At 68.7% G+C, this 10,724-nt stretch overlaps 2 protein-coding genes across 4 annotated transcripts in view; one reads left to right on the top strand and one right to left on the bottom strand.

Moving 5' to 3' along the window:
* The first annotated feature begins 806 nt into the window (after nucleotides 1–806).
* LOC123023197 (dromaiocalcin-1-like) lies at nucleotides 807–6,431 on the top strand. The gene is made up of 6 exons (XM_044429668.1): nucleotides 807–1,760; nucleotides 2,815–2,899; nucleotides 3,119–3,213; nucleotides 5,030–5,167; nucleotides 5,341–5,455; nucleotides 6,241–6,431. Exons 1-6 carry the CDS (start codon nucleotides 1,608–1,610, stop codon nucleotides 6,300–6,302), a joined length of 648 nt encoding a protein of 215 aa, XP_044285603.1. The 5' UTR covers nucleotides 807–1,607; the 3' UTR covers nucleotides 6,303–6,431.
* Nucleotides 6,432–6,927: 496 nt separating this feature from the next.
* The window catches only part of CPT1B (carnitine palmitoyltransferase 1B), a 19,179-nt gene continuing 15,382 nt past the window's right edge, over nucleotides 6,928–10,724 (bottom strand). For all 3 annotated transcript variants that reach the window (XM_044429609.1, XM_044429616.1, XM_044429625.1), the window contains 2 exons: nucleotides 8,130–8,222; nucleotides 6,928–7,410 (listed from right to left, as the gene is read on the bottom strand). In XM_044429609.1, coding sequence (XP_044285544.1) covers nucleotides 7,321–7,410; nucleotides 8,130–8,222 — 183 coding nt within the window. In that variant the 3' untranslated portion in view covers nucleotides 6,928–7,320. The remainder of the gene's footprint in view (nucleotides 7,411–8,129; nucleotides 8,223–10,724) is intronic.

Here is a 10,724-nt window from a genome sequence, read left to right as displayed (position 1 = left end):
GGAGGGCTCATTGCGGCTGCCAAGCATTTCTGTTGTGTGCTTGTGTGTGTGTCCATGTGTGCTCTTGTGTGCATCCAGAGATGAGTGCAGAATCATTACTCCTGTCTGCTCAAAGCCCTTGCCTGCTGCCGTGCAGGGGCTGGATTGTGGGCCTCGCCGGGGGGAGGCTCCATTCGGGCCACGGTGGGCGCAGAGGAGACCGGGATGCCCCCCCCCCCGGGTTTCTCTGGGCACCTTGCAGAAGCCACACTGCCCGGAGAAGCCTCCACCACAGAGACGGTGCCTTTGGCGACTCTGCCCCCTTCCCAGGAAGATCCGTGTCCCTTCCGGCTCCCCCCCTCGTTCTGGCCTTTGTCCGGCGTCTCCTCGGAACGGCACATGGTGTGGATGGGGGGCGCTTTCTCTCAGTTCCCCAGTACCAGGACCCGAGGGGGGTCTCCCACGAAGCCAACGGACGGGAGATTCTGGACAGACGAAAGGGAGCCTCCTGCGCACAGCGAGGCCGAATGCAGCACCAGGCAGCCAGCGGCTGAAGGGGGCTGGGCACCGTCCAGGGGGAGGCGACATCTGGCCCCGGTGGCTGCGCGCTGCCCCTGCCTCAGCGGCAGGGTGCTTCTGCACGCCAGCTGCTGGGGAACATGGGCGGGAGGGTACTGTTGCCCACCGGCCCTGCCCGTGGGCTTCCTTCGGGCAGCCGGTTTGCCACCAGGGGTGCGGAGCCCTGGACTGAGAGATGGGGCCTACAGAAAGCCACCCTGTGCCTCTCGGGAAGGGGGGAGTGTTGGTGCAGCGGAAGGAGGGCGGCACCATCTGGCGGGGGGCTGTTCCCCTACACGGGCATAGGGAGCTGCCCCTGCTCCGAGGAGGCCGCGCTGCCCTTCCCTGCGCCGAGCACGGGCAGGTGTGCCTGGCACGGAGCAGGCCGTTCCGACGCCCGGGGCTTGCCGTGGCCGCGCGTGGCCCCCCTTCCGTTTGCAGACGGGACTTGAGGGCATCTGAAGTGCGGGGCGAGGCGCTCGGGCATCGGTTCCCTCGCCGGCGTCTCTTTGGGGCCCAGATAAGGATGCTGCTTGGAACATGCCGCATGTTGTGCTAACCCTCCAGATGCCCCGGGAAGAGGCGCGACCAGCCCTGGCAGCGATAGCATCTGTGTGATGGAAAGGTCAGGCTTGCATGGGTCTCTACCTGGAAAGGTATGCTTTGGAGATCTCTGAACTGATCAAGGAGTGGTTGCTGGTTACATTTCTTTATCAGCGTCTTGCCTGCCCGGCCCGTGCCCTTGACGCATTTTGGAAAGGCCGCCCGTGGCTTGAAACAAATCAATGGAGGAGTTGCGTAAAACACGCAAGGTTAGCTGCAGCCAGGCCCGTGTTAGCACGCTTGGAATTTGGCTAGTTGGCATGTTTGCTGGTTTGAAGAATGGCTTTTTTGTGCTGGCTGCGGCTGCCCACTCACGGGGAAAGGAGGACATGGGGGTGGGAGGAAGGGGCTCTGGGGGGCCCAGGCGCTGAGAACCCGCACCCCACCCCCCTCCAGCGCAAGCCGGCTTCAGATCTCTGACAAAAGGGCTCAGCCTTCCCAGAGGCATTCCTTGGGGGGGGGGGGGGATGGTGACATCTGTCAGGCGGCCCCAGTCCCTCCTCCCCCGAGGTCAGGGCCGGCATCTTCCCAGTGGGCCTATAAAACAGAGGGAACTGGCCGGCCCTGCACCGGCTCCCTGGGATCGCCCCCTTTGGACGCAGGCAGGCGGAGACGGGCAGGTGAGTCTCCGGCTCCTTCAGCCCTGCCTCCTTTGTCTGTTCGAAGGTGCTGCAAGCTTCAGTCACTGCCTCAAAGGGATCTGCTGAAGGGCTCTTTTCAGGGGAGGCTTCCTTGCAAAGCGGGGTGTCGCTAGCCTTTGGGGAGGACCCGGTGGGCCAGGGAGCGCCCCCCCGGGGAACGGCCTGCAGCCACGTGGCCACTGCGCCCAAGCGCTCTGCTGCGGAGCCCGTGGAGCCCTTCTGCGCAGCTGGATCCTGCCCGGCCTGCCGCCCAGCCTGCAGAGCCCTGGTGGGCAGAGCAGCAGAGCCCGCCGCAGCAGCCCGCCTCCTCGGTGCGGTGCGTGGCCGGCTCCCACTGGCAGACTGCGCGTGGAAACGAGACTGGAGCGACCTGGGCCCCTGGCGTGGGCGCGTGCGAGAGCCTCTGGGTTCTGCCCGAGGCAGAGGCAGACGGGGCAGTCGGCATCGAGGAACCGCTCCGCTGCCTTTTGCTGGCGAGCTCCTCGGGGCAGCGGCCGGTGCGCGGAAGCAAGCGAGGCTGCGGAGACCCGCCAGTCAGAGCAGCTCAAGGAGGCGCGCAGCAGAAGAGCGGTTGGTCCCTGTGGCCCCTCTCCTCCCCTCCCCTCCCCTTTGGCTCTGCTGCTATTCGCCCCCCCCCCCCTTGCTGGACTGCCTGCCAAGGGCAGCGAAAGAGCAGAGAAGGCTGGCCCGAAACCCACTGCGGCTGCGGCACCGGCCCCGGCCAGCCACAACTCCGCGAGCATCACGGGGCACTTTGCACCCGACGGGAAGCTCGCCGGCCCTTCCCCACAGGCCTGCGCATGGAGCGGTGGGCGGGAGCCGGCCAGCGCCACCAGCCCGCAGCTGGAGGGAGCTCTGTGCGCCCCCTCGCCGCTTCCCAGAAGGGCCTGGCGGAAAAGGTCCCTGGCGCAAGCACCGCGGCAGCCACTTCTGGGGTGCCAAGGCTTCCCGCAGGCCTGCTGCTGCCAGCACTTGTGGGGGGCTCCCCAGAGGCCTGCCCCACGGCCCTTCCTGTCCCTTCCTCTCTTTCCAGAGCTGTGAAAGCAGGAAGATGGGCCCGATGGCCTACTTCAGCATGGGGCTCGTCAGCTGCCTGGTGGGTGGACACTTCCTGGGCGGTGAGTCCTCACTCAAGCCCCTGATTTGAACAAGAGCGTGCTCTTTCTCACCCCCCCCACTCATGTAACCCCTGCGAACTCAATGGGACCCCCGGCCACAGCCGGGCGCGGCCCTTCAGCCTGTGCTCCAGGTCCTGTGTGTCCAGCACGGGAACGGAGGGCGTGGGGCCCTGCGCTCCCCACCCAGGGGGCCGCTAACGCCGCCTCCTGTCCACGCAGGAGCCGCGGCCGAGCCGTGCCGTGCCAAGGGGCTCTCCCGCAATGGCCGCTGCTACCTCTACTTCCCCGAGGAGGTGACCTGGCCGGAGGCACAGGTGAGAGGCGACGGATGGGCCCCGAGGCAAAGCCAGACGGGGCGGGGCAGAGCGGCCTGGAGCGGCTCCACTGTGCCCCTGAGGAGTGACGCTGGGGGGGGATGAAGCCCCCAGCAGCCCTGGCCCTCATGTGGGTGGTCGCCTCAGCGGCGGCTCCCTTGGCAGGGGTCTGCCTGGAATCGCAGAGCCCGGCTGAGCCAGGCGCCGGAGAAGCCGGGAGGCTGCCGGGCTCTTCACCCCAAGACTGCCGGGAGGGGCTCCCGCGTGGAGCTTCCTCTGCCCAGGAAGGGAGATGCTGCAAGGCCCGGGGGGAGGGCGCCTCGTCTCCGCCACCCATTGTGCAGGCCGGCCCGGCAGGGAGAGGGCCGCTCTGCCCACCCGCCCCAGGGCTGCGCTGCAGCGTGCCTCCAGAGCGGGTGCCTGCGGCGCCGGCGCCCTCCTCGGGAGCAAAATGCCGGGCGAGGGGATCCTGGCTCCGTGTGTCTTCCACGCCTGCCTGGCTTTTCCCACCGTTCATCCCGCCTCCTTCCCGACCGCAGCGAAGCCTTCCAGGCCATTGGGATGGAGCAGCTGTGATGCCTTCCTGCAAAGGAGTCGCCCTCTGGGGCCTGGCCTGCAGCTGCAGCTGCAGCTGCTCGGTGCACTTCACATGTGGGGCGCCCCCCCACCCCTTGCTCTGGCAGCCGCCCGGGCTCAGGGACCCGGGTTCGCGGGCCAGAGAGGCGAAGCATGGCCTCACTGCGTGCCCTTGGTCGCCTACGGAGCCATTCAGCTTGCCTGGTGCAATGTCTGGTCTGTCCGAATGCACGGGGGGTGGGGTGGGGGGAAGGCGGGCAGAAGAGCTTGCCCACCGCCCTGAAACCCGCAGCTTGCTCCAGGACAGCGGCGGTTTCCGTTCCACCCCAGGCCGCTCCTCCCTGGGCTCCGGCACTGGGTGGCCTGCCCCCACAACGGGCACCTGTGCGGACGTCTTGGCTTGCCGGCCTTCCTGCTGCGGTGGCGGCAGGGCTCGGGGCCGGGCAGGGGCACGGGCCGCCCAGCGCGGGGCTTGCGGGCCCCCTCGCCCGGTGGGCCGCCTCCTCCCACCACGCAGCCGCTGCAGGTCCGGCCAGAAGGTGCCGGGGCCCGAGCCAGGCGGACGCGTCCGTCGCAGGGCAGCGCTGTCTGTCTCGCCCACACAGCTCGCTTCCTCCTGGGGAGAACTGCGCCTGGGGAGGGGGACCGCTAGGGACAGCCCGCCGAGGCCCCCGCTGCCGCCCCTTCCCTGGCTGCCCTCGGGCGCAGGGCGCCGCCCCAGGGCCGCTTCACGCCAGCAGTCTGGCCCACGGGGAGGGCACCAGACGACCCGAGAAGGGGCCTGGAGGAGACTCTGGGGCACTGAGGGCGTGTTGGGGGGCGATGGGCCCCCTCCCCGTGCTCTGGGGAAGGCTGAGTCAAGGCGGCACTGCAGCCGGTTCCTGCGGTGGTGAGCTCCCCAGGCGGGCAGCAGGGGGCGCCTTGCGAGGCTCCATCCTCCCCGGCAGCCTGAAAACGCGTTCCTCCCCCCTCCCCGGCTCCTGGTCCCGGCAGCTCCCCCCCCCCCCCCCCCCCCCGGGGCCCCCCCGGGAAGGCCGCCCCCCCCCCCCCCCCCCCGGGGCCCCCCCGGCCCCCCCCCCCCCCCCGATCCGCTGGGGCACACGCGGGAAGGCCGCTGCACCCGCTTCCCCTCGTGGGCTCCCGCTGCAGCCGCTTGGGACCAGGTAAGAGCCGGCCTGCGTGCCCAGCCCAGGCCGGCGGGGGGCCGGGGGCGGCTCTGCTGACGCTCTCGCCCGCCCAGGCTCAGTGCCGGCGCAGCCGGGGCCACCTGGTCTCCATCCTGGACCTCACCGAGCACAAGTTCGTGGCCCGCTACCTGCGCCAGGTCCAGGGGTCGGACGACGAGGATGTCTGGCTGGGGATATCCGTCCCTCCCCGGGTGAGTGAGCAGGCGTGGCCCGCCGTGGGCGTGGGAGGTGTGCCCGGCTCCTGGCGGCCACTCCTGGCGGCCGTGGGGCCTGGGCTGCCCCCCTGCGCGCGACAGGGGGTGAAGGGGACACGGGCCGCCCCCCCCCCGCCTGCCACGTGCCTCTTTCTGCCTCGCGCGCGCAGAGCCGCCGGTGGGCGTGGGCGGACGGCAGCCGCGTGGCCTACACCGCGTGGGAGGAGCCCCAGAGCTACTGGGAGCTGGACGGCGACCACTGCGCGCTGCTGGAGGAGTCCTCAGGTGCGTGCGGTGGCGCCCGGGGGCTCTGGCGCGGAGGCGGCGTGCGGTGGCGCCCGGGGAACGTCGGCACACGGGGCATCCGTGGGACCCAGTGCCACCAGGCCCTGTGCTGGCGGTTGAAGGGCGATCTCGCCCGGAGAGCTGCCCCCCGGCCACTCCCTGGGGCCAGGATATGCCCAAGACGCGGGCACCCCGGTCGCCCGGCGTGTGTGCAGCAGGACCGGAGTGGCCGGGGGCAGAGGCTGGGCAAGGGGGCACAAAGCCCATCGGGGGGTGTTGCCAGCCTCCGGCCGCACGGCTGGCGCCGGCATGGCAACCGTGCCTTCTGCTCTCCCCCCTGGGAGCACTGGGGAGGGCCGCCAGATGAGCGCCTGCCCGTCTCGCTGCTGCAGGGGCCCCCGGGGCTCAGTGGGTCTGGGGGGAGGCATGCTGCCCCACTGACGGCTGGTGTGATCCGGCACTGTGGTGGCGGCCGGCAGCTGCTGCCGGGCTTTTCCTCCTCATTCCCACGGCGGCTGCCAGCACTGCTTGGGACCACGAACTCCCCACCACATTGATTGCACGCCCACCCCACAGAACCATAGAATAGTGGAGCTGGGAGGGGCCACGAAGGCCATCGGGGCCGACACCCCAGTCCGAGCTGGGCCTCAGTCCGGTGCTGTTTGGGTCAAACGTGCTCAGCGAAGGGCGGCCACCCGGGTCGGGGGAAGCGCTGAGGGGCCTGTGAGGCCATCCAGCCCCCCCGCCCCACCCCACCCCCGGCTGACTCCGCTTCCTCTCCCCAGGGTTCATGCTGTGGGAGAAGGAGTCCTGCTTCGACAAGAACCCCTTCCTCTGCAAGGTCTAGGCGGACCCCTACAAGCCACGGGCCCCATCCTGGAGGGGCGTCTGCCGGCCTGGCCCCCACCCCTCGGGCACCAGGCGCCGCTGCTCCTCCGCCACCCGTGTGAAGCCGCAATAAACGCCTCGAAGCACTCGCCTGGCTCCCTCGGTCGTGCCCCTGTCGCCTTCGCCCCAGCTGGCTTCCCGCTCTCCCCTGCCCCCGGGAGAGGCGGAGGCGCTGGGCCAGCGCTGAGCCCCCCCCCCCACTGCAGTGGGCTTCTCTGTCCCCAGCTGCAACTTCCGCCTCCCAGGGCCGTTGTGGGGCTCAGCACCTCACGCCCCCCCATCGGGGCAGTTCCTTTGGGGACTGGCACCCCGCCAAGCTGACCGCCCTCTTTCCCAGTCGGGGTGCCGGCCCTCGTGAATGCAATGGGGAGCCCGGGAGAGGACCCCTGGACCAGAAGGCCCCCCCCCCCGCTGGTCCAGCAGGCGGGGTGCGTGTGTGGCGACCTGTGGGACTGAAGGGGCATGTCTGGAGACCCTTCCAGGCAGGAATTACATAGGCGCAGCTCCCACCAACTTCCGCACACGGAGCAGAACGGCCCACCGGGGAGCCTCCGGTCACGCAGAACAAAGAGGCCGGAGAGCAGTTTGGCACAAAGTGTAGCGACTCTCTTTTGCATCGGGGGTCCCCCAGAGCCGCCTCGGCGGGCAGGCAGGAGACAAGGCAAGGCAAGCCGAAGCCCCGTCCCGCCGGCCCGGCCCGGCCCCAGTCCGCGTCGCCCTCGCGCGCTCTCGGCAGGGCAGCCCAGGAATCCGCCCCCGCCTCACGCCAAGGCCAGGCCTCCGCGGTGAGGGGCTTCGCGGCGCTGCCCCCCACCGGCACCGGGGGTGCCGCAGGCGGGGCTGGAAAGACCGGGCCCCCCGGCGCCGGCGCAGGGCCCGGAGAGGTCTGCGCAGGATCTTTGCCTCAGCCGGCCCTGCGGCCGGGAGGCGGCTTCCGCGTGGCTCCGGCTGACGTGGGCCCACGGCGCGCGGCCGGCTCAGTTGGCCACCTTCCTGGCAGGCGTGGCAAAGAGGGCCGCAATGTCCTGCATGGCCTGGCGGATGCTCTGCCCAAAGCGCTTGGAGTCCTGGGGGCGAAGGAAAGGAGGCCCTGAGCACGGCCCCCGCCTCGGCTGCGGCAGGCCAGGTGCCCACGGCCTGGAACCGCCCGGGAGAGAACAGCAGGGGGCGCAGGAGACAGTGGCCCCCATGGCTTCAGGCAACGGGGGGGGGAGGGCAGCTGCTGGTCGGGGCAAAAAAACGAGCTGGCACCCCCAAGGGGCAAGGGGGGGCTGGCCTGAGGCACCGCTGCAGCCCCTGGGCCGGCCCTGCCTCTGAGGGGCTGGGCGGGACACGCCGCTGGGCCCAGGGTGCCTGCACCGTGGGGGGGGGCTCCCCAGGGCCGCCTCAGCCCCCTCTCCCCAGCCAGCCCTCGATGGGGGAGCATCCTGCCAGCCCCACCACTGCTGCTGCTGGGCTCCCCAGCTGCCCCCCCCCCGGCATGCTCAGCTGGCCGGCCCACGGCTATGCCTCGCGACAGCCCCCACTCGCTGGGAAGCGCACAGAACCCCTTGGATGGGGGGGCTCCACCGGTAACGCCCAGGCGCAGCAAGGGGCTAGAACCCTGCCGGAGCCTCAGCCCTGCCTGGCCGGGACCCTTCTAGCGGGAAGGGAGCCGCCTCGTGGCGGCAGCCGAGCACCGCCAGCCCCGGCTCCCCACTGTGCCGAGGGCCCCCTCCTCAAGCACGCACCCCCCCAGGACAGCCGGAGGCCCCCCGAGGCAGCGGCAGCAGGGGAGGGCGCTCACCGTCTCGGAGCTGGAGAACTTGCTGGAGACGTGAAAGGTGATCAGGTTCTCGCCGGCGATGATATAGGAGACCCCGTAGCCGTCATCCGCCACCTGCAGGGGGGACGGGCAGCCGGCCCGTGAGATGGGGGGGGCGGGGGGCGGGGGGCCGGCTCGCAAGCACCGTGTGACGGAAAAGGTGGGGGCAGGTGCGTGACGCCGCTCCGCATCCCAGGCCGCTGCCCCCGCCCGGCATGCCCCCACCTCTCTGCCGCTGCGCCTCAGGCTTGCCCTCGCCCCCCCCCACGGCTTCCAGCTGCCCCCCACCCTCTGGCCAACAGCCCAGCCTCAGGCGGAACCGACAGATGCCCTGCCGTGGCCCTTGGGCCAGCAGAACGGCGGCCCAGGAGCCCGTGCCCCCCTTCTCGCCCTCCCGCCCCCTGGACATCCGGGCCCCTTGGTGCTTCCTGCAGCCCCCGGCCCCTCCTCCCCAGGACTGCGCCCGCCCCCCCCGCAGGACTGCCACGCCGGAGCCCGGGCTGCACCGCCTGCCTTCCCCACCTGCCCCCCCCACCCCGCCACGCTGCGGGGCAGCCGCTTGAGGCCAGGCCGGCTGTGGCCCGTGGCTTTCGGGGAGGGGCGGCCTTCCCCACTCCCTCCCAGGAAGAGCCTCCCGAGCGGTGCTGCTGCAGGCGGGTGCTGCCACTGGGCAATGCCCCCCCCCCCACCGCCTGGCCCCCCAGGCCAGCGCATCTCGGGGCAGGGGAGGGGAGGCCAGGCTGAGCAAGGAAAAGTGCCCGGGGTGCTGCAGGGCCAGCCCCCCAGGGGGCTTCGGAGGCGGGCTGGGAGAACGCGGAGCCCGGGGGGCTCCGCTCTGGGACCGATTCTGCTCCACCTTTTCCTCAGGGACCTCGAGGAGGGGAGAACCCGTCTGCCCTCCAGTCGCGCACAACGCAAAGGTGGGGGCCGTGGCCTCCTCTGGGGAGCAGGAGGTCCAGATGGGGGAGATCGGGCAGGCCGCGGAAGCGGGCGGGGACAACGGGATGGCGCTGCCTGCGGAGAAGTGCCAGGTCTTGCCCTGGGGGCTCCGGAATGGGTGTCCTAAGTGCAGGTTGGCGGACCAGCGCTTGTGAAAGGGACCTCAGGGTGCCGGTCGCCTGCAGGCTGAACGTGAGCCAGCCGTGTGATGCGGTGGCCAAGAGGGCGAACGCCTCCCTCGGGTGCATGGCCAGAAGTGTGGCTTCCAGATCGAGAGAGGTGTTACTGCCACTCTGCGTGACTCTGGTGCGCCCGCAAGTGGAGCCTTGTGCTCAGTTTTGGGCCCCTCGTTACAGGAAGGATATAGCCAGGTTGGAGTCAGTGCAGCGCAGGGCCACAAGGTTGGTGGCCGGTTTGCAGGGGAAGCCGTATGGGGCGAGACTGGGGGAACAGGGTGTCTTCAGCCTGGAGAAGAGGGGACTCAGAGGGGATCTCTCCGTGACTCATGCGAGGGGATGCCATTCAGAGGAGGGCTGCGAGCTGCTCTTCCGTGCGGTGCAGGGCGGGATGCGTTCCAGTGGGACAAAGCTCAAGGACCGGGGTTGCTGGTCGGATGTCGGGACGTTGTTCCTGCAGGTTAAAGCCCCTGGGATCTGGGCCGGGCTTCCACGGGAGGTGCGGGAGGCCCCATCACTGAGAGTGTTCAGGAAAGGATGGGATGGCCAGGTGTGGCGATTACCTGAGCAGAGCTTCCTGCAGCCAGGGATCAGACTAGGCCAGTGATGGTGAACCTTTCAGCGACCGAGAGCTCAAACTGCAACCAAAACCCACTTATTTATCGCAAGTTGCCAACAGTGCAATAAAACCAGAAAATTGAGGTTTTAGTACAGAAAAAGCAACTCACAGCCAGTCCAAGCAAATATATATATATCCTTGGCAGTGCACTGAATGGCCATGCGAAAGCTCGGGCGAGTCATGGGAAATGAGACATGGCTCGTGATGTCATCATCTGGCGCCACTACTGCTGTCTGAACAGGCGCATGACCCATATGTGCGCCGCTATCCAATGCTCGGGTGCTGGGCTGTTGCTGCGGTGAAATGTCTTAGGCACTAGCAAAGAGAACTCTGTGCGCCTGTTGTGTGCCTGTAGGTTGTGCCTGTAGGTTCGCCACCACTGCCCTGACCCTACCCTGGTGCACACCCCTAACCCTAATACAGGGCTGAAATTCCATTGAAAGTGGTGATTTTGAAAAATCCTTCCTGGAGTAGCTTTTTCTGCCCAGCTCACCATTTCTGCCCATTCTGAACACAATCCACCGATCAAAATCATGCCAGGACACCTCCTTTCTCTAACCCTAACCCTAACCTGGTGCACACCCCTAACCCCAATGCAGGGCTGAAATTCCATTGAAAGGGGGCGATTTTGAAAAAGCCTTCCTGGAGTAGCTTTTTCTGCCCAGCTCATCATTTCTGCCCATTCTGAACACAATCCAATGATCGAAATCATGCCAGGACACCTCCTTTTTCTAACCCTAACCCTACCCTGGTGCACACCCCTAACCCTAATGCAGGGCTAAAATTCCATTGAAAGGGGGCGATTTTGAAAAAGCCTTCCTGGAGTAGCTTTTTCTGCCCACT

Source organism: Varanus komodoensis, unplaced genomic scaffold, assembly GCF_004798865.1.
Source record: "Varanus komodoensis strain SLA01 unplaced genomic scaffold, ASM479886v1 scaffold1, whole genome shotgun sequence".
Lineage (NCBI taxonomy): Eukaryota > Metazoa > Chordata > Lepidosauria > Squamata > Varanidae > Varanus > Varanus komodoensis.
Note: the sequence above shows the minus strand (reverse complement) of the source record. Positions and strands in the feature narration are given on the sequence as shown.

What these genes read in the sequence shown, in the direction of transcription:
- LOC123023197 (XM_044429668.1), top strand. Translation starts at nt 1,608, where the DNA reads ATGGTGACATCTGTCAGGCGGCCCCAGTCCCTCCTCCCCCGAGGTCAG. An exon ending in GGGTGGACACTTCCTGGGCG is followed by an intron (nt 2,900 to 3,118) that starts GTGAGTCCTCAC and finishes CTGTCCACGCAG; the next exon opens with GAGCCGCGGCCGAGCCGTGC. An exon ending in TGACCTGGCCGGAGGCACAG is followed by an intron (nt 3,214 to 5,029) that starts GTGAGAGGCGAC and finishes TCGCCCGCCCAG; the next exon opens with GCTCAGTGCCGGCGCAGCCG.